This window comes from Rhinatrema bivittatum, chromosome 10, assembly GCF_901001135.1.
Source record: "Rhinatrema bivittatum chromosome 10, aRhiBiv1.1, whole genome shotgun sequence".
NCBI lineage: Eukaryota > Metazoa > Chordata > Amphibia > Gymnophiona > Rhinatrematidae > Rhinatrema > Rhinatrema bivittatum.
Genome location: NC_042624.1, coordinates 125,174,132 through 125,201,141, shown reverse-complemented (window position 1 = coordinate 125,201,141; position 27,010 = coordinate 125,174,132). Strand labels below are relative to the sequence as shown.

General features: G+C 49.1%; 1 protein-coding gene across 4 annotated transcripts in view; it reads left to right on the top strand.

The window, feature by feature from the left end:
• The first annotated feature begins 1,000 nt into the window (after positions 1–1,000).
• Positions 1,001–27,010, top strand: part of KDM4A (lysine demethylase 4A) — a 106,391-nt gene continuing 80,381 nt past the window's right edge. The window contains exons 1-7 of one of the 4 annotated variants that reach the window (XM_029618739.1): positions 1,001–1,174; positions 2,878–3,052; positions 12,487–12,662; positions 13,750–13,864; positions 20,533–20,726; positions 21,347–21,396; positions 21,703–21,806. In XM_029618739.1, the coding sequence (XP_029474599.1) occupies positions 2,915–3,052; positions 12,487–12,662; positions 13,750–13,864; positions 20,533–20,726; positions 21,347–21,396; positions 21,703–21,806 (777 nt within the window). In that variant the 5' untranslated portion in view covers positions 1,001–1,174; positions 2,878–2,914. Of the gene's footprint in view, positions 1,175–1,473; positions 1,681–1,915; positions 1,936–2,877; positions 3,053–12,486; positions 12,663–13,749; positions 13,865–20,532; positions 20,727–21,346; positions 21,397–21,702; positions 21,807–27,010 lie in introns of those variants that run through there. The other 3 variants (XM_029618743.1, XM_029618742.1, XM_029618738.1) reach the window with 3 other exon arrangements.

The following is a 27,010-nucleotide window of genomic DNA, read 5'->3' as shown; positions in this document are numbered from 1 at the left end:
GTATTTTACAAATTACTGCAATTTCATTTTTCAGTTCTTTTAAACACTCTGGGATATATGCCATCTAGTTAGTTCAGGTGATTTGCTATTTTGTACATCTTTCAGGTTCACTGAGATTTCTTTCAGTTCTTCTGAATCGTCATCCTAAAGTATGGGTTTCCAGAGGTAATTCTAAAGGTTGAAGGACTGTGGTGAACAGTCAGAAGTACTTATGGCGGGGAAATGGGGGGGGGGCTAGGTTTCCCTTTCCAGCTTGGAAAATATTGCCCTTGCCTGTGTGCTGGTTCCACTAGCGCTTTGACCAAATTCTTAGTCAACCCACAGAGACACTGGATTAGGAGATGGCTCTTATTAGGACTTATCACGCAGAGAAAGGCGTGTGGCATCATCATGCACAAAACACGGAACTCCTCAGGTCAGTGTGCTGCAGCACAGAGGCAAATGGAGAAAAAGGAGGCATAGGATGGTAAATATCCTACTGCCTCGAGTACTGCGCGTCATCTCAATCCAGACCTAGCGAAGCGCGAAAAGGGGCAGACGTGGCAACAACAATGAGAAAGGGGACCGTAGCATCTCTGCTAGGAGGAGAGACGGCTGAGAGAGGTCACAAGAGAGGTCTGTAAATCGCCCTTTCATATAATTCCAAACCGGGGGCCGCCCCGTGAAACCGGCAGCCAGCAAGTCGTAGGGTCAGAAGAGGGGCGAGCTCCAGTCTTACATCCCCCGCCACTATAGAACCCACAAGAGTGCAGACCGGAAGTAAACCTCCAGCGCTCAGCTCAACCTCCCACTGGGAATCCGAAATTCAATTCTACATCCGCTTCCGCTGGACGATGATTGGTTGAAGGCCGCGTACCAGACGACGGCTGCACAAGCTTCTCCGCCCTCTCTTCCAACAGTTATTGGCAGGCATAGGGTACAAACTCTTCTCTAATTGGTTATGGTCTCTATCCGGCCACGCCCACGTAAGTTACAGAGGGGGGGGGGGAGAAGAGGTGTTGCTGGGCAAGCGCATGCGCGGGATGACGACAGGGCAGCGGCTAGACCGAGAAATTAAATCCTCGGAGGGAGCGCAAGTAGGAGCCCGCTGTCGCGAGAGGTGTGGCAGGGGCTGCTGAAGAAGCGGAGTAGCCGCCTCTCACAATCTTCTCTCCGCGGTGGAGCGCGCCCGCCGGTGAGTCCTGCCCCATCTTACTCCGCGCGCGCTTCCTTTAGTTCTCAACGGGTTGCGCGAGCCTGGGCCTGCGAGGAGGGCGGCAGTAGGAGATGGACGGCAGCTTAAGCCAATCAGAATACTGCCTGCTTGTTGGCTGCTAGCGTAGCTCGGCGCTGATTGGATAACTCTTTCCCTTCCTTTTTGTGTTCCGCTGGTGGCTGGTCAAGTGTTGTGGGTGGAGCTTCGTTTTCCTTTTCCTGGGGGGCGGATGGTAATCGCAGGCCAAGGGGGACAATGGTGGGCGGGGCGGTGGGGATTTAGAGGGTCAGGACCCAGGCAGGGCAGGTCGGGGCTGTTTCTGGCCCGTGCACCGGCCCTTACGCGGTGAGGCTTTCGGGTACCTGGCCAGGATGCCGAACAGTGCAGTAGCACCGCATCTTGTTACTGTGCATTGTGTGTTCATAACGAAGAAGCCCGCAAGCGATTTGTTCTGAAACAGTAGATGTGCAGCACCCCGGAGGCAGGTAGAGTTCTGGGGTCTCAGTGAGAGGATGGTGCAGCTTTGGTAGGAACTGGGCAATACTCTGGGGAAGGTGGAGCCTGTTCCCATGGTTGAGCCTTAAAAAAGAAATAGAGCAGCTTTTCATCTAAACTAAGGCGGTGAGTGGACAGATGCCGAGGAGCGCATAGTTTGGAGAGAGATGTTTTCAAAGGATATTGGTTAGATGGGGGAAAGTTAGAGTGTGCCAGTAGAGGTTGTGGTAAGGACTGATGTGCAGGTACGTTTAAAGCAGACAGATAAGATTTCTAACTTACCTATATCAACTGCTAATAAGCTTACAACTAGAAATAATAAATATACTTTAGTTGTCTATGCAAATGCCATAGTCTAAAAAAAAAAAAGAAGTTTGGTGTTAGAATACATGCTCTTAATAAAGAGTGACATAATAGATTTCTCAGAGATCTGGTGGAAGAAAAATAAGCAATGGGTCAGTGATACCAAGATACAAAATGTATTGAAATGATGGGGCAGATCAAATTAGGAGCTGGGAAAGTAGCATTATAGATTGTAACCCACTCTATAATTTTTGATGGTGTGAGTTATAAATGATTTTTAATAAATAAAATTAAGGATGGCATATATAGTCGAGCAAGAGAAGTTATGCAGGAAACAAACTGCAGTCTAGAGTCTTTATGGCTAGGAATTCCCTGGCCAGAATAAGGAAAGACAGTGAAGTACTTGTAGATTATAAAGGCAAATAAAATTAGCAACAAAATGGGAGGTTTCAGTTTCCTCAGTATAGAATGAACAGAGGCTGTGGAGGAAAGTTCCTAGATAGTATAAGAAACATATAAGTTACACGTTTATGGAGCAGCTAGTCTGAAACCGAGGGACAGCTGCTTTACATTTAGATTCCAGTGGAATACAGAGGTTGCATTTGCATCCATCACAAAACTGCTACATCTAGTGGGCAGACTGAGGGTGTCCAAGTCTGGGGCCTTTGGCAGAGGACGGTTATTGCAGTGTAAGTAAGGAGGCAAGAGAGAGGAGTTAGAAATTAAGAAATGAGGTAACCATGGTAGCTGCAAATGAATGTAGAGGCTGGTTGTGATTGAGCTGGAAGCTCAAAACTTGACCAAATAAGGAAGCTCATAGTGACTTCATTAATTGTTTGTGATAAACTTGAATTGCTCTACATCCTCTTCCTCCTTTCTTCCAGATTTTCTTTTTCAGGCTTATCTTCATCTGCCAAGAGAATGGCTTCTGATCCAGAGTGTGTTAAGGGAAACTCGCGTATAATGACTTTTTATCCAACCATGGAGGAGTTTCGCAATTTCAGCCGTTACATTGCCTACATAGAGTCACAAGGAGCTCACCGGGCAGGACTGGCTAAGGTAAGACAGCATGAAGAGCTGAGATCAGACCCGAGCTATCAGTACTTTCTCTGCTCAAGCACTAAAGTTCCTCTTACAGGGAGCTCTGTGTACCAAGGAGTTGTGGGTCTAATGATACCTGGGAGGTGGCAAGGGCAGGGATTGGTACCCAGAGCAAAGAATGCATTGTTGGAAATGAGACTGACCTTAAATATTGGGATAAGCAGTCTGTATCGACCACATTTTTTAGTAATTGATATCCTATTTCATTTAAAACCACAAAATGGTCCATGAGAAAAGAAATTGCATGTCATTTTGTTAAGAATGGTGCCGGAGATTTGCCTTGAGCATGGTACCTATATCATAAGGTTCTCTCTGCTAAAGACGGTCTACATAAGCAAATACAGGAGTGACTTCATCTAACTCTATAAAATAATTCTCTAGAAAACAGAAGCAAATAGCTACTTGTCTCTTAGGCAGATAGATTGCCAAGGCGTTAGTAAGTTTTTGTTTAACGGTAGACCACATAAACCCCAGGTGATGTACCCCCTAGGTATGATGCTTGGGTCTTGCAGGACAGTAAGCTGTCTAAACCAGGAGTTCCTGAACTTTTCAAGGAAAGTGAAGCATAAAAAATGTCACATTACCAAGAGGGCCACGTGGGAAGCCCCTGGGAGTTTGTGTGGAGGAGGCATGCCTGGCCTTTTTGATGAAGGAAGAGGACAGGGTTCCTGGGGTTATGGCAGATAGAATACCAGTAATATTTTTTTAGATTTCTTGGAAGTTGAGAACCCTGCTCCCTAGCTTCCCCTTCCCCTGGCATCTGCCCCCTGGGCAGGAAGCATGTGTGTGTGTGGGGCACTCCCCTCTCATCCCTTCCCTCCATGCTTTCATTCACTTGTTTCCCTATTCTTAATTACTTCCTTCCCTTCCCATCTCACTCCCCTCAGATCATTGTAATCATTCATTTACTTCCTTCACTCTTGTCACCTTCTCTCCCTCTCACCTCTCCCCTCTCATTCCTGTCTTGCCCCCTTCTTCACCTCCACCTAGCAGTGTCCTTCAGTGGCCACTCTTACAGCTTCTTACCCTGCTGGCGGGTCCTGGCCTCCCCACCAGCAGTTTTTCTTAAGTGACTCTGTCTAGCAGCCTCTTCTCCTTTCTGCCACTACGTGCATTACATTTTTTTAACTCTCCATAAGCCAGATGTGGCTGCTTCAGAAAAGCAGGGCGGACTAGGTCTAGCCAGTAGAGTGTATTTTGTAAAGCTTTGATCTAAGTGATGCCTTTTTGGAGAAAGCATGTTGCTCCCTTGGGTGTGGAATGGGTTCTGATTGTGCATGCTGGAGCTGTGATGTCATGTGGAAGACTGCACCTAATATGCACTTTTGGGATCCCACTTCTTGTGATGGTGTGGGGGAGCAGCTTAAAAATGTTAGATGTTACATATAGCCATATGTTCAGTTGTTGAAGCTTCACTGGTGGGATGTCATAATGCCTCTGTATAATGTCATAATGCCTCTGTATCGCTCCATGTTGAGACCGCACCTTGAATACTGTGTACAATTCTGGTCGCCGCATCTCAAAAAAGATATAATTGTGATGGAGAAGGTACAGAGAAGGGCAACCAAAATGATAAAGGGGATGGAACAGCTCCCCTATGAGGAAAGGCTGAAGAGGTTAGGACTTTTCAGCTTGGAGAAGAGACGGCTGAGGGGGGATATGATAGGTCTTTAAGATCATGAGAGGTCTAGAACGGGTAGATGTGACTCGGTTATTTACTCTTTCAGATAATAGAAGGACTAGGGGGCATTCCATGAAGTTAGCATGGGGCACATTTAAGACTAATCAGAGAAACTTCTTTTTCACTCAACGCACAATTAAGCTCTGGAATTTGTTGCCAGAGGATGTGGTTAGTGCAGTTAGTGTAGCTGGGTTCTAAAAAGGTTTGGATAAGTTCTTAGAGGAGAAGTCCATTAACTGCTATTAATCAAGTTTACTTAGGGAATAGCCACTGCTATTAATTGCATCAGTAGCATGGGATCTTCTTAGTTTTTGGGTAATTCCAGGTTCTTGTGGCCTGGATTGGCCTCTGTTGGAAACAGGATGCTGGGCTTGATGGACCCTTGGTCTGACCCAGTATGGCATTTTCTTAGGTTCTTATTTGCTTTGTGTTCTTTTAAAGCAGTGGTGCTGGCAAAATTTTGACAATTCAGTTGTCAGTTACAGAAAACCATTCTTAATTTTGTTCAATTTCTTAGTGATATTCTTTAAATCTATTTCCACACAGTAATCTTAAGGAAATCTGGCAGCGAGGGGCTGGTCCTTAACAGAACAAGAGCTAGAAAATGGGTGAAACTGCAACAAAAGATGCAAGACTGGGAGCCGGCAGTGGCGCTGCCAGAGTAGATGGGAGGGGGCAGTGGGGGGGGGGGGGTTAATGTATTAAGGAAGCGGTGACGCTGCCAGAGTAGATGGGAGGGGGCAGTGGGGGGGGGGGTTAATGTATTAAGGAAGCGGTGACGCTGCCAGAGTAGATGGGAGGGGGCAGTGGGGGGGGGGGGGGGTTAATGTATTAAGGAAGCGGTGACGCTGCCAGAGTAGATGGGAGGGGGCAGTGGGGGGGGGGGGGGGTTAATGTATTAAGGAAGCGGTGACGCTGCCAGAGTAGATGGGAGGGGGCAGTGGGGGGGCGGGGTTAATGTATTAAGGAAGCGGTGACGCTGCCAGAGTAGATGGGAGGGGGCAGTGGGGGGGGGGGGGGTTAATGTATTAAAGAAGGCGGTGACGCTGCCAGAGTAGATGGGAGGGGGCAGTGGGGGGGGGGGGGCGGGTTAATGTATTAAGGAAGCGGTGACGCTGCCAGAGTAGATGGGAGGGGGCAGTGGGGGGGGGTTTAATGTATTAAGGAAGCGGGGACGCTGCCAGAGTAGATGGGAGGGGGCAGTGGGGGGGGGGGTTAATGTATTAAGGAAGCGGTGACGCTGCCAGAGTAGATGGGAGGGGCAGTTGGGGGGGGGGGGTTTAATGTATTAAGGAAGCGGTGACGCTGCCACGAGTAGATGGTAGGGGGCAGTGGGGGGGGGGGGTGGGGGGGGGGTTAATGTATTAAGGAAGCGGTGACGCTGCCAGAGTAGATGGAGGGGGCAGTGGGGGGGGGGCGGGTTAATGTATTAAGGAAGCGGGTGACGCTGCCAGAGTAGATGGGATGGGGCAGTGGGGGGGGGGGGTTAATGTATTAAGGAAGCGGTGACGCTGCCAGAGTAGATGGGAGAGGCAGTGGGGGGGGGGGGTTTAATGTATTAAGGAAGCGGTGACGCTGCCAGAGTAGATGGGAGGGGGCAGTGGGGGGGGGGGGTTAATGTATTAAGGAAGCGGTGACGCTGCCAGAGTAGATGGGAGGGGGCAGGGGGGGGGGGGGGGGTTAATGTATTAAGGAAGCGGTGACGCTGCCAGAGTAGATGGGAGGGGGCAGTGGGGGGGGGGGGTTAATGTATTAAGGAAGCGGTGACGCTGCCAGAGTTGCTTCTGGTAAAAAGGTTCTGACACAGATTTAGAATAAGTGAGAGTGGACTCCATGATCCATTTCCCTTGAGGTTGATTTCCTAGTATAAGATGTGGAGGAAACTAAAAGTAAATCGCTGAGTGCTAGATTTACTAAAGCAAAGAATCGGTGAAAAGCCTTAGTAAATCAGCCTCTGAGGAAAGGTGAGAGCAGGGTGGCTGCGAGAGAAACCAGGAGGGTACTTTGTTCTTTATTTTCTGGGTCTCTGGGTGGGGGACTGTCTGCTAAAGCTGGGCAGAGGAGGCAGAAGTAGAGAATTTACTTTCGGGTACGTCTGAAACGAGCGAGGGTGGATTTAGGAGAAAGGCCTGTAGAGAGGGTAACTGGGAAAGGACCGTTGATGGTTGGAGTAAGTATCACGCTGCACCCAGAGGAGAGGGTGAAACACAAAGTGGTCAGGGCACTGGGGCCCGATGGACTATGTCCCAGGATAGTAAGGGAGTGCAGCTTCACTTACTTTTTGGAAAGGAGTTGTTTCAAAGGATTGCAGAGCAGGCGCTCCCTGTACAGACTGTGGGTTTTGCCTCCCTTCCAGCAGATGGAGACAGAGAAGAACTTGAAGGGCACCCTCTCTTAACCCGGGGTGCCACCTGCATCCCTTCAGTATTTCTCTGTCTCCAGCAGATGGAGGTGGTGCAAACCCTGCAGTCTTGACCTGTTCCCGGTTTTAAGACACTTTCCCGTTTTATATTAAAAAAAAAAAAAACAAAGTTCCCTTCATCAGTTAGTCTAAGCTCAGTGGTGCACATGTTAATGGCAACTCTATTAAAATAAAGGGGGTTGCTGAATCTGACGTAGTGTGGTTTTGATGAGAGGGAGATCATGCTGGACAAACCCAGGGAGACACTGGGTGTGGCGTACTTGGATTTCAGCAAAGCTGTTGACATTTATGCATCACAAGCTTATAAATACACTGAGCAGCATAGATGTGGGCTCCAGTGTGGCTCACTGGTCTAGGAACTGGTTGCGTAGTGGTGAATGGAGTTCACTTAGAGGAAAGATGGGTGATCTGTGCAGTACTTCAGGGATTGGCACTGGGGCCGATTCTAGTCAATATATTTGGAGGTGATATTGCAGAGTGGTTATTTCTGTTTGTTTATTCGTTTTTATATACTGACGTTCAAAATGTATATCACAGCGGTTTACAATGAAGCAATAAAACAAAATAATATAAAATAAACAATTAAGTAAAACTAAGCACATTAAACAATCACATAGTTAAAATGTCAATATCTTAAATACAAATATTATAACATTTGATGTAAATAACATTCAAAATAAAATATTCTGAGAGATTAAATAAATTGAAAGCATTGCAATTGTAAGGAAAGATGTATTGGCAGTTGTTAAGTGAAGACTTATTTTATTTATTTATTTAAAGAGTCTTCTATACCGGTGTTAGTCGAAACATCACCTCGGTTTACATGGAACAAAAGCAACGGAAATTACAAGTAACAGGGGAAGGGTAAAGAGTACAAAAAACCATAAGGAGAGCAGAGAAGCATAGGAACAAACAACAAGTGAACTATAATGTCATAAGAACAAGGTCATAGTCAAATTCTGGTCATGATCCATCACAATTCAATATTCATCAAGGGTTTTGAGCTGGGCTCTGAATTTGGTGATGCAAGGTTCAAGTCTGAGGTGGGTTGGGAGTGAGTTCCAGTGCATAGGTCCAGCAATGGAGAGCGCCCGGTCCCTTGTAGCTGTGAGGTGCGCTTTCTTTAGGGATGGCACATGGAGGGACCCTTTGTTAGTGGTCCTTGTCGGCCGATTCGAGCAGGCAAATTGGAGGGGATCTGCCAGCCAGTTGGAGTGATGGGAATATAAGGCTTTATGGATAATGGTCAGGGATTTAAAGAGGATGCGGGAGGGAATAGGGAGCCAGTGTAGGTCCTTCAGTATAGGGGAAATGTGGTCGTATTTGTGAGCGTTGGAGAGGGTTCTGGCTACAGTGTTCTGTAGCATATGGAGGGGCTTTAAGGAGGAGTAGGGTAGGCCAAGTAAGAGGGAGTTACAGTAATCCATCTTGGATGCCAGTGTAGCCTGGACGACAGTGCGGAAGTCACTAGTGTGAAGGAGAGGTTTCAGGTTTTTTAAGACTTTAAGTTTGAAGAAACCCTCTTTGAGTATGGCACTGATATGTTTTTTGAAGTTCAGTTGTTGGTCGATTAGGACCCCCAGGTTCCTTGCGCAGGGCTGTGCATGAGGAATCTTGATAGCAGAGTCGATTGTGAGTGCGGGATTGGTAGGGGGGTGATGGGATATGAGGAGGAGTTCAGTTTTGGCAGTGTTTAGAGCGAGGTGGAGGTTGGTAAGTAAGGAGTTGATGGCAGCGAGATGGTTTCCCCAGGATTCAAGGGTGTCAGAGAGGGAACCTTGAATGGGTATGATGATTTGCACATCATCAGCGTAGAGAGAGAATTTGAGGCCAAGTTCTGATAAGAGTTTGCACAAGGGGGTGAGGTAAATGTTAGAGGGTAGAGGAGAGGGAGGAGCCTTGGGGGACTCCTTGGGTGAGGGCGTAGTGGGAGGACTCAGCATTGCCTATTTTCACGGTGAATTTCCTATTGTCGAGGTAGGATGAGAACCACTTAAGGGCTGTGCCGGAAAGGCCAATGTCGGTTAGGCGGGCAAGGAGGTGGGTGTGATTTATGGTGTCAAAAGCTGCTGAAATGTCCAGTAGAGCAAGAAAGTAGCTGTGACCTTGATCCATTCCTCTGAGCAAGACTTGTTTAAAAGGCCAGGTTTTAAGACTCTTTTTCAATGTGTTGGGTTCTGTTCTAAGCTCTTGAGGGAGTGAGTTCCACAACTGTGCACCTGCTATTGATGAGGCTCTTTGTCTGCATCCATTGCTGGCTGATCTTGTGCTGCACTCTGCCATTCCATCTTATCATTGGACAGAGTTTTATGGATTAGAGAGAGGTTTTTAGATTGGGAGCCACTGTAAATCTTAAGACTGGGGTTATGTGTTCTGATGGTTTGGTATTTAAGATTCTGGCGGCCGAGTTTTGTAAAAGTTGGAGGGGTCTTTTTGGTCTGAAAAGACTTCCCAAAGCGACTTACAACATGCGCACACAATACAATATCATGAAATCATGCATCTACAATAAAGCATAAAACAAGCACATAAAATAGCATAGCTAATGCATGAAGAAAAATGTAAGCTACTACCCAAATCAGCTACTCAGCACCCCAGATGAAAACTACAACCCCTACCCCTGAAAAAAATACAAAACCAAAATTCATCATTCTCATCAGTTACAGCAAAGCTCATGAAGATTTCTCTTAGGTGACCCTGATTAGTAGCCGAATGGAGACTTGTGAGGGAGCTGACAGAATGAAGTGATCTTAGCTTGAAGAGTGGTCAACGTCTTGCTAGGGTTCAATGCACAAAAAACAAATGCACCAGCTTCTGGGATGCAGAAATCCAAAGGCAATGGTACACAGTGGGGACTGAGATGATGTGCATCAACCAGAGAGAGATTTTTCACGTAGGGCTGTAAAGCTGATATCAGTGAGCATGCTTGGGACACACAGAGAGGGAGCTGATGTTTTAACTCTGGAAATTGTATATGCTCCTCCCTATAGGTATCCAGAGCAGTCCAGCCTCCTCTCCAGCAGATGGAGACAGAGAGTTTTATTGACACTGTCACCTAACCTGCTGGTGCACCTGCAGTCCCTCAGTGTTTCTGTCTTCAGCAGATGGTGGAGGTGTAAAGCCTGCAGTCTGACCAGTTAGACTACAGGATTTAAGGGGACTTGCCTCCCAGGGGGTGGTTAGGTCTTGGTGGGGCCATGTCCCCTGGTTTGTGAGGCAGACAGCAAGGGGTCGGGGACCCTTTGTTGCTCGCTCCTTCATTGCTGGACAGGGCTGAAAACTGGGGGTCCCGGTTCCCTCGCCCTCTGAGCCTGCAGCCATTCTTCTCTGAGGGAAGTACTTGTTTAATTGCCAGGAGGGAATGAATAGGGGTTGCCGTGGGACAGCACATCTTTACCCCAGCTCTGCTGCTTAACCGATCGTTCGCCTCAGTTCTTCCCCGTCCCTCCGGCAGCTTTCCTGCTCCTCCTGCTCGGTGCCGGAGTTCATGCAGTGTGGTTCGGCTTGTGGAGACGCCTGCATCTCTCCCGTGACGGCACATGCTCCTGGTGCCTCTCTGGTGGGGAGGGCGCTTCAGGGAGCGTGGCAGTAAATAAATTGGCCAGTTGCCATGAGCCTGAGAGGCTCTCACCTGCCGGCAGTGCCTTCCCACTAAGCATGGGAACGGTAGCCCCCTTGTCCAACTTCAGGGCTGCTGTGCAGGCTGCTGAGGGGGATGGGGATTTCCCTTCTCCTGATGGGAGACTCCCCAGTGGTGGGGTCTCCCATCAGGAAGTGAAGAGGACCCCCAGCAGGACTCGGATGCCTCTTCTACTTTCTCCTCAGATTTTGTTCTTTTATTACACAAAGCTTATAAGGCCAGGAAGGCCGTGCAGCTGAAAAGGAGGCTTAGATAAGGCCGACAGAGACCCAGGTCCTCTGGGGCAATGAGGGTCAGGTGAGTCCTAGGGGCACCGACGCCTGCCGTGGAGAGCTCCGAGGCTTCAGAAGCAGATAATCTGCAAGTGCAAGACCCTCCGGGGTCGGATCCGTGTTTGGTGGGTCAGGACCCAGATCAGGTGTTGAAGAACCTGGCCGTTGATGGCGATGATCCCAAGGTGATATAGTTGGTCCACAAGGAGGAGCTGGGTCCCCTGATACCTGCTGTTCTGGAGGAATGGGTGTGGAGGTCCCGTAAGAGGAATTGGAAGTGGGAGCAGTGGACCCTGTCATGGTTGGCCTCCGGGGTCCAACAAGGTATTTTCCATTTCACAAGTTGGTCAGCGCGTTGCTGTTTAGGGTGTGGGATACTCCCGAAACAGACCTGAAGGCAGGGCCATGGATAAGCTGTATCCTTTGCCAGAGGATACGCTTGAGCTTCTGAAGGTCCCAAAGGTGGATGCATCTGTTTCGGCTGTTAAGAAGACCATTCTACTGCTCTGAAGGACCTTCAGGATAGGAAGCTGGAAGTGCACCTCAAAAAAATGTTTTAGGTGTCTGCCCTTGGTGTTCGAGCTGCTGTGTAGCAGTTGAGGGCCGGCTTACGCTGCATGCAGCAGTTACAGTCTGACAGGTCCTCGTCTGAATCTGAGATGAAACAAGCAGAGCAGCTGGAAGCCGAAGTAGCATATAGTGCGGATGCCTTGTATGATCTCATCAGGACCTCCTCCAGGACTCTGATGTCGGTCTTAGCCCGGAGACTCCTCTGGTTGAGGAATTGGTCGGCCGACGTTTCATCAAAGCCTCAGCTGGGAGCTTTACCCTTTAAAGGGAAATTGGTCTTTGGCAAGGACTTGGAGGAGGAGATCAAGCTTCTCGGTCCATAAATTGCCTGAAGAAAAGCCGAAAGGAAATTCCTTTCCTCCTCGTTCCTGCTTCAGAGGGATTTGACGATTTCGGCCGCTCAGAGCATTGGAGTACATAGAGGCAGTCCTTGGGCAGATAACCATCCTGGAACAAGCCCTTTCGAGGGTGAAGGTCGGATAGAGATGGCTCTTCCCAAGGTGAAGGTGGAGCCAAATCTACCCAGTGATGTGAGGCTGGTCCAATGATAGGGGGCAGGCTGGCTCTGTTCTACGAGGAGTGGACCAAGATCTCGTCAAACCCAGAGGGTCTTAAGTGTGATAGTAGAAGGTTAGGCTTTAGAATGTGCTCGCCCAGTCAGGGACTTGCTCATAGTCTCCCTGGGTACGGTCAGAGGAAAGCAGGTGAGTTAGTGCTGCAGGGGGGGCTGTACACTGGGGAGATTGTCTGGGGGGCTGTACACTGTGTTGTGTTTTGAGGTCACCAGGTGTTGCTGGCTTTCTGCAGGTAATCCCTCCCAAGGAGTGGAAGCCACGTGCCACTTATGATGACATTGATGACGTAATCATACCTGCACCCATCCAGCAGGTGGTGACAGGCCAGTCCGGCCTCTTCACACAGTATAACATCCAGAAGAAACCGATGACCGTCCGGGAGTTCCGCAGGACTGCCAACAGTGACAAGTAAGAGGCCAGAAGAAGCACATGTGCATGCATGATGTCCCTGTTCGAACCCCCAGATCAGTCCAGACAAGTGGGTTTTGCATCCCTACCAGCAGAGGCGGCAGAGAACTAAAACGTTTCAGGCTACATAAGAGACAGCGCCACCTGCAGTCCCTCAGTGTTTCTCTGGCTCCAGCAGATGGTAGAGGTGCAAACCTGCAGTCTGACAAAAAAAAGATCAAGAAGATTAGAGAAGCTCCCTGAGATGTTAGGTACCTTGGAAGGCCATCCCTCTGAGTGAAGCCACTCTCAGAGGTGCAAATTAAAGCTGCCAGAGATGTGCTTGCTCTGTTCCCCCCCTTCAGCCGTGCATGGAGTAAAGTGACTGCTGTTCTTATCAGATAAGAGCAGTAAGAATTGATGAAAAGCAGGAGTTCTCAACCCCGTCCTGGGGATACACCTAGCAGTCAGGTTTTCAGGATAGCCACAAGGAATGTATGCTTGAGATTTTCATGCACTATGCAAATTTACCTCATGCTATTAATCAAGTTTACTTAGGGAACAGCCACTGCTATTAATTGCATCAGTAGCATGGGATCTTCTTAGTGTTTGGGTAATTGCCAGGTTCATGTGGCCTGGTTTTGGCCTCTGTTGGAAACAGGATGCTGGGCTTGATGGACCCTTGCTCTGACCCAGCATGGCAATTTCTCATGTTCATATTCAGGGTGGCTATCCTGAAAACCTGACTGGCTAGGTGTGTCCCCTGGATGAGAGGGGTTAGCAGCTGCAAACAGAAGCTTTGGAGTTAAACTTTTGTTTTTTCAAGTGTTCAGCCAAGAAGCTGCTGTCCTCTAGTTGCAAGGAGAAAAGGCAGCAGCCCTGATGGGCCCAGGAGCACCGGGCTCTGCTTGCTAGCCTTGCTGTAGGGGCAGTGTCAACTGTTGGGAGGAGGAGCTCATGCTATTCTGTGTGAGGAAGGTAACTTGATTACAGCACAAAGCTTGGCATTTTAGTGCATAGAGGTTTGTGTTACAGTACAGCATTGACGTGAGGAGGATTTAAGACTTTTCTGTGCTGCAGTAACACAGGTGTTTGTATTATTGAGCAGGTATTGCACCCCTCGCTATACAGACTTTGAGGACCTGGAGCGCAAGTACTGGAAGAACCTGACCTTCAATGCCCCTATCTATGGTGCAGATGTGAATGGCACCCTGTATGACCAGGTAAGTCACAGGGCCTGCAGGTAATGGGGAACCACCTGTAGGACCAGGTAAATCACAGGGTCCGCGGGTAATGGGGAACCACCTGTAGGACCAGGTAAGTCACAGGGCCCGCGGGTAATGGGGAACCACCTGTAGGACCAGGTAAATCACAGGGTCCGCAGGTAATGGGGAACCACCTGTAGGACCAGGTAAATCACAGGGTCCGCAGGTAATGGGGAACCACCTGTAGGACCAGGTAAATCACAGGGTCCGCAGGTAATGGGGAACCACCTGTAGGACCAGGTAAATCACAGGGTCCGCAGGTAATGGGGAACCACCTGTAGGACCAGGTAAATCGCAGGGCCCGCGGGTAATGGGGAATCACCTGTATGACCAGGTAAGTCACAAGGCCTGCAGGTAATGGGGAACCACCTATATGACCAGGTAAGTCACAGGGCCCGCGGGTAATGGGGAACCACCTGTATGACCAGGTAAATCGCAGGGACCGCGGGTAATGGGGAATCACCTGTATGACCAGGTAAGTCACAGGGCCTGCAGGTAATGGGGAACCACCTGTAGGACCAGGTAAATCACAGGGTCCGCGGGTAATGGGGAACCACCTGTAGGACCAGGTAAGTCACAGGGCCCGCGGGGTAATGGGGAACCACCTGTAGGACCAGGTAAATCACAGGGTCCGCGGGTAATGGGGAATCACCTGTAGGACCAGGTAAATCACAGGGCCCGCAGGTAATGGGGAACCACCTGTAGGACCAGGTAAATCGCAGGGCCCGCAGGTAATGGGGAACCACCTGTAGGACCAGGTAAATCACAGGGCCCGCAGGTAATGGGGAACCACCTGTAGGACCAGGTAAGTCACAGGGCCCGCAGGTAATGGGGAACCACCTGTAGGACCAGGTAAATCGCAGGGCCCGCAGGTAATGGGGAACCACCTGTAGGACCAGGTAAATCGCAGGGCCCGCAGGTAATGGGGAACCACCTGTAGGACCAGGTAAATCGCAGGGCCCGCAGGTAATGGGGAACCACCTGTAGGACCAGGTAAATCGCAGGGCCCGCGGGTAATGGGGAACCACCTGTAGGACCAGGTAAATCGCAGGGCCCGCGGGTAATGGGGAACCACCTGTATGACCAGGTAAATCGCAGGGCCCGCGGGTAATGGGGAACCACCTGTAGGACCAGGTAAATCGCAGGGCCCGCAGGTAATGGGGAACCACCTGTAGGACCAGGTAAATCGCAGGGCCCGCAGGTAATGGGGAACCACCTGTAGGACCAGGTAAATCACCAGGGCCCGCGGGTAATGGGGAACCACCTGTAGGACCAGGTAAATCGCAGGGCCCGCGGGTAATGGGGAACCACCTGTATGACCAGGTAAGTCACAGGGCCCGCGGGTAATGGGGAACCACCTGTAGGACCAGGTAAATCGCAGGGCCCGCGGGTAATGGGGAACCACCTGTAGGACCAGGTAAATCGCAGGGCCCGCGGGTAATGGGGAACCACCTGTAGGACCAGGTAAATCGCAGGGCCCACGGGTAATGGGGAACCACCTGTAGGACCAGGTAAATCGCAGGGCCCGCGGGTAATGGGGAACCACCTGTAGGACCAGGTAAATCGCAGGGCCCGCGGGTAATGGGGAACCACCTGTATGACCAGGTAAGTCACAGGGCCCGCGGGTAATGGGGAACCACCTGTATGACCAGGTAAATCACAGGGCCCGCAGGTAATGGGGAACCACCTGTATGACCAGGTAAATCACAGGGCCCGCAGGTAATGGGGAACCACCTGTAGGACCAGGTAAATCGCAGGGCCCGCAGGTAATGGGGAACCACCTGTAGGACCAGGTAAATCGCAGGGCCCGCAGGTAATGGGGAACCACCTGTATGACCAGGTAAGTCGCAGGGCCCGCGGGTAATGGGGAACCACCTGTAGGACCAGGTAAATCGCAGGGCCCGCAGGTAATGGGGAACCAAGCAGTAGGATGGACTTTGCTGAGGAAGCTTTGTCAGGAGCTTAGGATTTGGGGAATACAGAAACTATGGAAATGTAAACGCAGCTTTGTCAGAGCAGTAAGAGTGGAACAAGCAGACCAAGAAATAATGGAAGATTGCTAGGCTTACTGCTCTTTCTAAGACTCCAGGCAGTAAAGACAGGGCTGCAACTTTATTTAGAGACATAAAGTGGCTTAAAGGGGAACTGGAGGAGGATCAAGAGAAATACTTCCCTTCCAAATTCACACAAGAATAGAAGAAACTGGTGGGGCATCTGCTGAGGACGTAATCTTCAAGGTATTGTCATGATTACAAGTAGACAAGGCAAAGAGCCTGATGGGGTGCGTTCCAGGGACCAGTGGAGGTCCTTCCTGTACCCCTCACAGCTCGCTTCAGTGTATGACCGGAAATGGGACACAACCAGAGGTAGAAACAAAGGATGTGCAGCAGGCAAAGTCATAGAAACACTGCGGAAGAAAAGGTGCAAAACCTTGAAGCCAGTGGCTTACAGATTCCAAGATAACCAAGCAAACTAATTTGAATTCTTCTGAGATGGCAAGAGTAGTAGATGTGGCCTACCTGGATTTCAGGAAGACCTTTGACACTCTTCCACATAGGGGATTGCTGAGCAGGTTAATCAGTTTGGAAGATGAAAGAAATATAAACTGGGTAGTTGGTGGAGTCTGTTATGTTAAAGGGAAGGTTACAAGTAGGGTGCCAGGCCTGGTCCTTCTCATTGAAGAGGTAGAAAGGCTGAAAGAAAGTTTGCCTGTTCCCTGAAGGCAGACAGGAAAAATCTGAACTGAAAACTTTTTTTTCCCTGTACGTAGCAGGATCAGTCCAGACGGTGGGTTATGTCCCCCGTCCAGCAGATGGAGTCAGAACAGACTTCGAGGGATTCCCCATATAGGCCAGTACGCCCTCCGCAGGAGCTCAGTATCTTTCTGACTCCAGCAGATGCGAGTAAGGGAACTGGTTGTTCCCCCAGAGTAGCAGGGATTTAGTTCTTCTGCTTCCTTCTTCTCTGTTTTTTCTTGAGAACATTTTGGATCAAGTTTTAAAGTTAAAAAAAAAAGACAATTTTTGGGGAGGCGTGGCTTTTTTTTTCTCCTTTACATTTTTCTCTCTCTGTTTTCTCCTCCTGCCTAGCCCCAGGGTAAGTTAAACTGCTGTGTTTGTTTTCTTATTTTTCCTCGCGTCTAGGTGGGATTTGTGAGCGGGTGCCTCGTGGAAGCCGGTGGTGCCGGCCTCTCCACCTCAGCTTTCCGCCCCGCGGCCCCGAGACGGGCATTCCCCGGGCCGCAGCTGCAGGGAGGGTCATTCCCCTGCACCCTCGGAGCGGTTCTCGAGCGGGCAGCGCCGGCCGATTGGGCCCCCCGCGGCACCTTCTCTCCTCCTCCTCTGGGCCTCCCACCCCCCCCCCCCCGCGGCCTTTCCGCTCCTTCCCCGGTGATCCCGGTATATGGCCTGCGGCGAGCCGGGGTCGCGGATTTCTAGAGAGGGGATCTGCGCTAGGTATCTCCCCGGAGGGGAAGGCACCTCGCAGCCCCTCAGTACTTTTTCCTTCCTTTCTTCTCAGCAGCCCGGGTGGCGCGGGCCGGCCACTTCGCCGCCTTTGGCAGGAAGGTCGGCCATCTTGAATTTGCAGCGCGCTGGGGATTCTTTCTCAGCGCGGCCTGATGAGGAGGGGGGGGAGCTTTCTCCACCAAATCTTGATCCTGATGGCGACCTCGATCAACGCCAAAGCCGCCCGCTTCTTCAGTCGCAGGAGGGAGTGCGGCGCAGAGGGAGTGGATGCGCTGGTTCTCCCGTGGCCGCCACATCTTCTCTACGCTTTCCCATCTTGGCCCCTGGTGGGCAGAGTGCTCCACCGGATCGAAAATCATCGGAGAAGCGTGATCTTCGTCGCCCGAGAGTGGCCCCGCCGACCCTGGTTTGCAGACCTGCTCCAACTAGCAATAGACGGCCCAATACGACTGGGCCATCTCCCTCGTCTACTGCACCAGGGACCGGTATTTTTCGAGCAGGCAGAACTCTTCTGTCTTGCGGCCTGGCTTTTGAGAGGCGGCGCCTCAGACGCAGAGGATACCCGGAGGCAGTAGTTTCGACTCTGCTGCGGGCTCGGAAGACGTCTACCTCGGTAGCTTACGTCCGAGTCTGGAAGGTTTTCGAGATGTGGTGCTCCAAATGGGACATTCGGACCACGAGGGCGTCAGTATCACAGATAAGAACATGCCATACTGGGTCAGACCAAGGGTCCATCAAGCCCAGCATCCCGTCTCCAACAGTGGCCAATCCAGGCCACAAGAACCTGGCAAGCACCCAAAAACCAAGTCCATTCCATGTAACCATTGCTAATGGCAGTGGCTATTCTCTAAGTGAACTTAATAGCAGGTAATGGACTTCTCCTCCAAGAACTTATCCAATCCTTTTTTAAACACAGCTATACTAACTGCACGAACCACATTCTCTGGCAACAAATTCCAGAGTTTAATTGTGCGTTGAGTAAAAAAGAACTTTCTCCGATTAGTTTTAAATGTGCCCCATGCTAACTTCATGGAGTGTCCCCTAGTCTTTCTACTATCCGAAAGAGTAAATAACCGATTCACATCTACCCGTTCTAGACCTCTCATGATTTTAAACACCTCTATCATATCCCCCCTCAGTCGTCTCTTCTCCAAGCTGAAAAGTCCTAACCTCTTTAGTCTTTCCTCATAGGGGAGTTGTTCCATTCCCCTTATCATTTTGGTAGCCCTTCTCTGTACCTTCTCCATCGCAATTATATCTTTTTTTGAGATGCGGCGACCAGAATTGTACACAGTATTCAAGGTGCGGTCTCACCATGGAGCGATACAGAGGCATTATGACATTTTCCGTTTTATTCATCATTCCTTTTCTAATAATTCCCAACATTCTGTTTGCTTTTTTGACTGCCGCAGCACACTGAACCGACGATTTCAATGTGTTATCCACTATGACACCTAGATCTCTTTCTTGGGTTATAGCACCTAATATGGAACCCAACATCGTGTAATTATAGCATGGGTTATTTTTCCCTATATGCATCACCTTGCACTTATCCACATTAAATTTCATCTGCCATTTGGATGCCCAATTTTCCAGTCTCACAAGGTCTTCCTGCAATTTATCACAATCTGCTTGTGATTTAACTACTCTGAACAATTTTGTGTCATCTGCAGATCCTACAGTTTCTTCAGGATGGGCTGGATAAGGGCCTTTCCTATAATTCCATTCGCGTACAGGTGGCTGCCCTGAGCTCCCTGGTACAGCCTGGAGGCTCTCTACTTCTCCAGCCGGACATTGCCCGTTTTCTCAGGGGAGTCAAGCACTTGCGTCCTCCGGTGAGGGACCCGTGCCCCTCCTGGAGCCTCAACTTAGTTCTTCGGGCCTTATCAGGTCCGCCCTTCGAACCTCTCCGTGGAGCTACTCTTAAAGACCTCACGCTCAAGACCGTCTTCCTCATTGCCATCTGCTCCGCTCGGCGTATTTCGGAGCTCCAAGCTTTGTCCTGCAGGGAACCCTATCTCCGTTTCACAGATTCGGGCGTCTTACTCCACACCGTTCCCTCATTCCTCCCGAAGGTCGTATCGGCTTTCCATCTGAATCAGACGGTGGAACTTCCATCCTTCGCGTCCAACGAGTCGAGGGCCATTCGTCTCCTGGATGTCAAGCGTACGTTACTTCGCTATCTTGAGGCTACCAATGACTTCAGGGTTACTGACCACTTGTTCGTTCTATGGTCACGTCCGAAGAAGGGTTCACAGGCGTCGAAGACAACGATCACTAGGTGGCTAAAGGACAGCATTTCGGTCTCCTACGTTGGAGCGGGATGGACTCTTCCTTGTGGTATCAAGGCTCATTCTACCCGCTCGCAGTCGGCATCCTGGGCGGAAGTTCGCTCTGTCTCCCCTCAGGAGATTTGTCGAGCAGCAACATGGAAATCGCTGCACACCTTTGCGAGACATTATCGGCTGCACCTCCCGTCTTCAGACTCTGGGCAACTTGGCGAGCAGGTGCTCAGAGCAGGCCTCTCAGGGGCCCACCCGGTTTAGGGAAGCTTTGGGACATCCCACCGTCTGGACTGATCCTGGTACGTACAGGGAAAAGAAAATTATTCCTTACCTGCTAATTTTCGTTCCTGTAGTACCATGGATCAGTCCAGACGCCCACCACTCTTGGGTTCTTGGTCCTGCTCCGCTTATTCTGCTCGTTTTGCTCTCTTAGCAGCCTACTATGTTTCTGGTTCTTTTTTATGAACCCAGCTCCCCCCAAGTTGGTTGTGTTATCTCATTCATCTTTCAAGTTGATATTACATTTTTTGGTTACATTTATGGTTAAGCAAACTTGATCCAGATTTGTTTTATTCGGGCTTTGATAATCTGTATACTGTCAAAACTTTCTCTGTCTCCATCTGCTGGAGGGGAGGCAAAACCCAGGAGTCTGGACTGATCCGTGGTACTACAGGAACAAAAATTAGCAGGTAAGAACCAATTTTCCTTTTTTGCCTGCTTATTGCCACAACCAAATCTGCACGTCAGCCCAATACCAGCAGCATCTGAAGCCCAGCATAAAGGTAATCACAGCGTATAAAAGGAGGGCAAGGTGGGGCGCTGAGCACCTTCTCCGTGCACTGGGTATTGTGATCTGTAATTGCTTGTCTTGCAGCACGTGGATGAGTGGAACATTGGGCATTTGAACACCATCCTGGATGTGGTGGAAAGTGAAAGTGGGATCACTATCGAGGGGGTGAACACCCCCTACCTGTATTTTGGCATGTGGAAGACCTCCTTTGCTTGGCACACTGAAGACATGGATCTCTACAGCATCAACTATCTGCACTTTGGAGAGCCTAAGTCCTGGTAATGAGCGCAAAGACTGCGAAAGTCTGTACTGAGCCGATCCCGTTGGGTAACTGAAAAGCCGAGAGCAGGAAAGCTGCTTCGTATGTGTCTCCGTCCCATCTCTTGTGTTAAAATTTGGAAGATACTGAGGGGGCTTTGAGTGCTTCCCATGCAGCTTGTTAGTTTAGGTGTTCCTTAGGCCAACCCTGCACCAGGTGAGCTGCGGCGGATCTCTGCTGCACGTTTGCTATTGCTATAGCATTGCATGTTTGCTTTTTAAATCAGATTCTAAATATTCTCTTGTGCAGTTGGTTGAGGGATATTGTGGCAGTGCTGCAAAGGTGCCCATAATGCTCAGTCTTGCAACCTTTTGGCTTTTATCTGAAACCAGAGTTCCTCTCACTAATGTACTGGTGTTCAATAATTGCCTAATTATTCCACCTGGGGAGGTGTGAGTTGGCTGGAGCATTACAAGTGCTGTAGGGGATACTTGGCTGCCAGGAGTCAGTGGGATTCAGTGCTCCGGGAACATTTCATGAGCCAGCAGGGACGCATGTAGGGCAGGCTCAGGTTTTTTACCCACTCTCCTTCCTGCAGCAAAGCTTGATTGGACCTGAGCTTCTGTTGTCTCCTTATAGGTACACCGTGCCCCCTGAGCATGGGAAAAGGCTAGAGCGACTTGCAAAAGGTATGGATGGAAGCATTTCGTCTCCAGTTTGTCAGGCCAAAATCAGAATGCTAAACTGTAGCTATTTTCTGTGCTCAAAGCTTGCCGTGTGTTTGTCTTTTAAATGTATTGTACAGGGATGAGGAGAGACTGCTGCTCTCCCTGGGAAAGGGGGGAGGAGAGATGGAGTAGCTGATGGGTCCAATTTGGAAGGGAAACTGTGATCAGCTAGGACAGAGCCTGTCTCTTGTGTAAGGGACAGGCACATACGATAAGATGCCCTCACACAGACTGAGGTCTTCAGCCTGTTTTCTCACTGTTACGCAGGCTTCTTCCCTGGCAGTGCGCAGAACTGTGAGGCCTTTCTCCGTCACAAGATGACTTTGATATCCCCATTCATCCTGAAGAAATATGGGATCCCGTTTGACAAGGTGAGCTGAGAACTGGAAGCAGTGGCAAGGTGGCAAGGAGAGAAAGCGATGCACAGGAAACTCAGTCTGGGTAGAATGATCCGTGTGGTGCACTAAGCACTGCACGGTGATTTCAGAGGATCAGAAGCTGCCAAGGCGGCATGTTGTCGTTCAGAACTGCTGATTACCCTCAGATTCATGTGTTAATATAGAAACATAGAAATGACGGCAGAAGAAGACCAAATGGCCCATCCAGTCTGCCCAGCAAGCTTTTGTACTTATTTTTCTCATACTTATCTGTTACTCTGACTGCTGAAGTCAGGGCCCTTATTGGTAACTTTTTGGTTCCAATTTCCTTCCACCCCACCATTGATGTAGAGAGCAGTGCCAGAGCTGCATCAATGTGAAGTATCAAGCCTAAATGGCCAGGGGTAGCAACCACTGCAATAAGCAAGCTACTCCCAAGCCTATTTGTTAACCCAGCCTGTGCAATTTAGTCCTTGTTGGTTGTTGTCTGAATATAAATCCTCTTTTCTTCATTCCCTCCTGCCATTGAAGCAGTGAGCTGCTCTGTATATGTATTCAAAGTGAAGTATCTGGCTTAATTGGTTCGCCTGTGCGATTTAGTCCTTGTTAGTTGTTTGAATATAAATCCTCTTTTCTTCATTCCCACCCTGCCACTGAAGCAGAGAGCTGCTTGGATATGCAGTGAAAGTGAAGCATCAGGCTAATTTGGTTTGGGATAGTAACCGCTGTAACAAGCAAGCTACTCCCACGCTTATTTGTGAATGCAGATCTTTTTTCCCACATTTCCTCTTGCCGTTGAAGCATAGAGCAATGTTGGAGTCGCATTAACCTTGTGAATGTTTATTGAATAAGGGTAGTAGCCATCATTCCCGCAAACCACCCCCATGCCTTTTCTCTTCATTTCATTTCATTCACATCCTCAAGACTTGCTTTGTGTTAGTTTTGTAGATTTTTGGTGTTTTAGTCTTATTTGGCTATTTGTTTTTAGGGGTTGTTTTTGTATATTTGTGCTTATTTTTAATGTATGTACTTCTCTCTAAATCGCCTTGGGTTACTTTGGGAAAGGCGATAAATTTGAAATGCATTTAATACTCTTGTAAATTTGAGCCAGCTTTTTAAAAATCATTCAGCACTTTATAGATTATTGGCAGAGTATGAGGGAATGGAATGATTTTGCTAGTGGGATGAAATATTGAGTTTGGCTTTGAAGCAGGTGTAGATATAGCCATGGAAATGAAATGGCCTGTACATACTTTCCCTCCTCCGATCTCTGACCATTCCCTGCTCGTGGTGGATGGGCAGCTCTGAACGTACAAATGCCCAAAGTGAACGACTCATAATATCAGAACCACCACGGTCAGACAATTATGAATCTCAGCTGGACAGACTGGAGGGTCTTGGATATTCAGTAAGCGAGCAAGTGATGACAATATCTGGGTGCATATGTCCTGCTGAATATACTCTGATAACGTTAGGGCTGCTATTTCCAAACAGACTTGTAAACATAACTTTAGTGGAGAGTGATATATGTGCTCATTAACTAAAATTTAGAAACCAACCCCCGAAACACCTTCATCGACTCCCTTTTTTATCTGTGCTCGCATAGTTGTACAAGCAGAATGTAAGTGGTTGGCAGAGAAATATTCAACGCTCAGTTTTACATTCCTAAATTCTGTTGTTACTGTCCTAGGCTTTGTTGACGTCTTAGTGTATACACACATGCAGTAATGCTGGGAGGAGCAAAGGATACTTACTGGATCTAGCAGGAGGACCCACTAGCAGTGCTTAGAGCTGTCCCCATACTGATCCGGGAGGCCCAGCTGGCGCTGCTGTGATGGACTCACTGGTTAGAGCTGCTGTCTTGCCTCTTAGCTTCATTGTAGTTTCTGGTGGCATCTAACAGCCATTTTAAGGGAGTTTGTCTGGGTTTACACGGCATAGCTGAAACCCTTTTGCTGCTGAGTGCCAGCACTCCTATCCACAAATGTCCATTGTGTGGTATGCGTGAGATGGCTAGAGCAGCAGGCTAAGAGCCAGGGAAGCCAGGGTTAAAATCTCGCTCACACTCCTTGGGATCTTGGGCAAGTAATTTCACGCACCCTTACCTCAGGTACAAACTTATGAGTTTTCAAAGAGGTTCCACATAGAATAGCTTACATGAGTATAAGTAGCATGTATTCACGTGCATGCTATTTTATAAACATGGAAAGAAAGAATGGAATTGGTTTTGTGCGTGATTTTACTGGTGCATAAAAGGACTAGTCCAGAGATGTTCCGGGCTGGGGTCAAGAACTAGGTGCGGAAGTTGCTATTTTAGAAAAACAAACTGATTTGCACAGCACAATTGAAATTGGACTTGCCTGTCTGCAGCTTTTGGTTGGGAAGTGTGGAAGTGCTAAAGGGTTTAAATGAGCTGAACTGAGTGAATTGGTAACTTTAATTTCATGCACAAGTATTATTAAAACACTATACATATACTTTATAAACTACCTGCCTCTGTGTAGAAATTGTGATTCCTGTTCAAACCCCCAGATCAGTCTAGACAAGTGGGTTTTGCATCCCTACCAGCAGAGAGAGGCAGAGAACAAAAACTGAGGCTCTGCTACATAAGAGACAGCGCCACCTGCAGTCCCTCAGTGTTTCTCCTTCTCCAGCAGATGGAAGAGGTGCAAATCTACAGTTTGGAGTTTAAATTTAGGACAAGAAGTGTTCCCTGAAGTGTGCGCATTTTCCTGTGTATTAGGCTGCCCTCTTCAGGACCGTTGGGTTGTGCGTCTAGTTATGCGCCCAATTTTTGGACGCTTAGTTGGGCGCCTGCTTGAGCGTGCAGTTGGTAGCAGCGTCTGTTTGAGGCGTGTACATAGCTGTATGCGCAATCTGAGCGGCATTGAGGGCGATTAGTTTTTGGGTGCTTGAGGCACAGGGTTGTGCGCTTAATTTTTGGATGCCTAATTCTTTTGCAGCCCAAATACAGCTAGCCACACTTTTCAGTTGCCTGTTAGTGTACTGACAGACCGATGGAACCTAAGCATCGTTATCCTCTCTGCTGCTTGTCATATTCGGACATCTCAACCAGTTGTTCCCTCTAACTTGTGTCAGTGCTGCTTGGAGGCTCAGGGGGAATTGCCTTCATCTGAACTTCCTTCCCAGTCTGAGAGCCTGGGTAAAGATGTGCCTGACTCTGGAACTCCCCTAACTGGTTCATCAGTGGGCACAGGCAGGTGCCTCCTGGTTTTGGCATGGATCCTTCTGCCTTTTCTTGGGTGGGATTTTTTCAAGGGTTGCAGTTCCTTTCTTCAGGCTCAGTCCTCCGCTCTGACCATTCTTGACAGGTGGTGACTTCCCACAAGCCTGGGGCTGCAGTTAAGCATTGAAGTACACCTAGATCGGCTGGTCTATAGGGACCTGGATGGCACGGATGACTAAGCTGATCCCTACTCCCTAGAGGATAGGGAAATTCCTCTGGGATTGGAACCGTAGAGGACTCTGTTGTGGTTCTTTCATAAAGATGAGTTACTGGCTCTGATTTCAAAGAAATTGAAAATGTTGGGCATCCCTGGGGCTGAATCCATGTCTGAGCCAAAGAAAAATCCCATTTTGATTTCTTTGCGTAAAGCCTCTTGTTTTTCCCCTATTATGGAGGCTGTTCAAGAATTGATTTTGAGTGGGGTGCCCAGAAACTAATTTCAAAGGGGGATGAGTCTTGGAAGGACTGTACCTCCTGGATCCAGCTGCAAGAGAGCAGTTACACTTTCTGTAAGTGGATGTGCTTGTGTGTGCTGGCACCAAGCGGGTGAATATCCCCGTAGAGGGAGGAGCAGCGTTGAAGGATGCGCACAATAGGAGAATTGAGGCCATCCTTAAGCAAGCATTTGAAGACGTGGCAATGTCTTTGCAGATCAGTTCTTGTTCCCTGGTAGCTCGCTCCTTTTTACTTCTCTCTCAGGAGGCTGATGAATCTGGTGTGACTTATAGGGCAGTGATGGAGCCAGCAGCCACCTTTTTAGCAGATGCAGGCTGCGACCTGGTCTGCACCTCAGCCAGAGTGGTGCCTTTGGTAATAGCAACCAGGCGTCAATTATAGCTGAGAAATTGGTTGGCTGATGTGACCTCCAAGTCTAACCTTACGAAGATACCCTTTAAAGGTTCACTCTTGTTTGGGAGTGAGTTTGAGAAACTGGCTAATAAGTGGGGCGAGACCCAATTCCTTGGTTACTGGAGGATAAGAAGCAGACGCCACACCCCTATGGCATGAGAGGTCGTGCTAGGGGATCCAAACACTTTTGACCTCGGAGGAGCAGCCTTTCAGAGGACTCAACCTTTTGGTATGTCTCAGTTCTTTCGTCCCAGACAGCCCAGATGGGGTGCAGGCTCGGATATTGGAACCCCCGAACATGCCAATGAAGATGACACATCCCCAGGAACAGGAGATAGGGGATCGCCTCTCATCAGAGGTGAGTCGAAATCATGTCAGTCCAGTGGGTCCTGGAGGTGATATGAGATGGATAGGCACTGGAGTTTCACAGTGTTCCTTGGGATGTGTTCATGGTGTCTCCCTGCCACTCCTCAATCTGAGGGCTGTGGTTCCAGTGTTCATGTCTCAAGAAAATATGGGCCAGTATTCCATTTATTTCATTGTGCCCATTCTGGATCTCAAAGGGGTCATCACTCATTTGAGTGACTCATTTTCACATGGAAACCTTGCACTCAGTGATGGTCAAGCAGTTGGGGGAGTTTGACATTCTTGGACCTGTCAAGAGGCATCCTTGCATATTCCTGTCCAACTAGAGCATCATTTGTTTTCTGCAATTCACATTTTTGGGACATCAGTTTCGAGCGCTGCCTTTTGATCTGGCCACCATGCCCAGAACTTTTTCCCCCAAGGTTATGGTGACAGTGGTGGGATTGTTTCACCCGTATTTGGATGACTGGCTGATTTGGAAGAGAGCCTTCTGGTCTCATGCAAGGTGGTCTCCTTGTTGCAGGAGCTCGGTTAGATGGTGACACTGACCAAGAACAGTCTTTAGCCATCTCAGTTGCTAGGGTATCTCTGTGTCCAGTTCAACACAATGCAGGGCAGGTTTGTATTCAGAAGCTGATGGTGCAGGTGAACCCAATACACCTGACAAGTGTGGTCCTATCTACAGGTGCTCGGATTGATGGCGCCAACCCTGGAAGTGGTGCCATGGGCGAGGGTG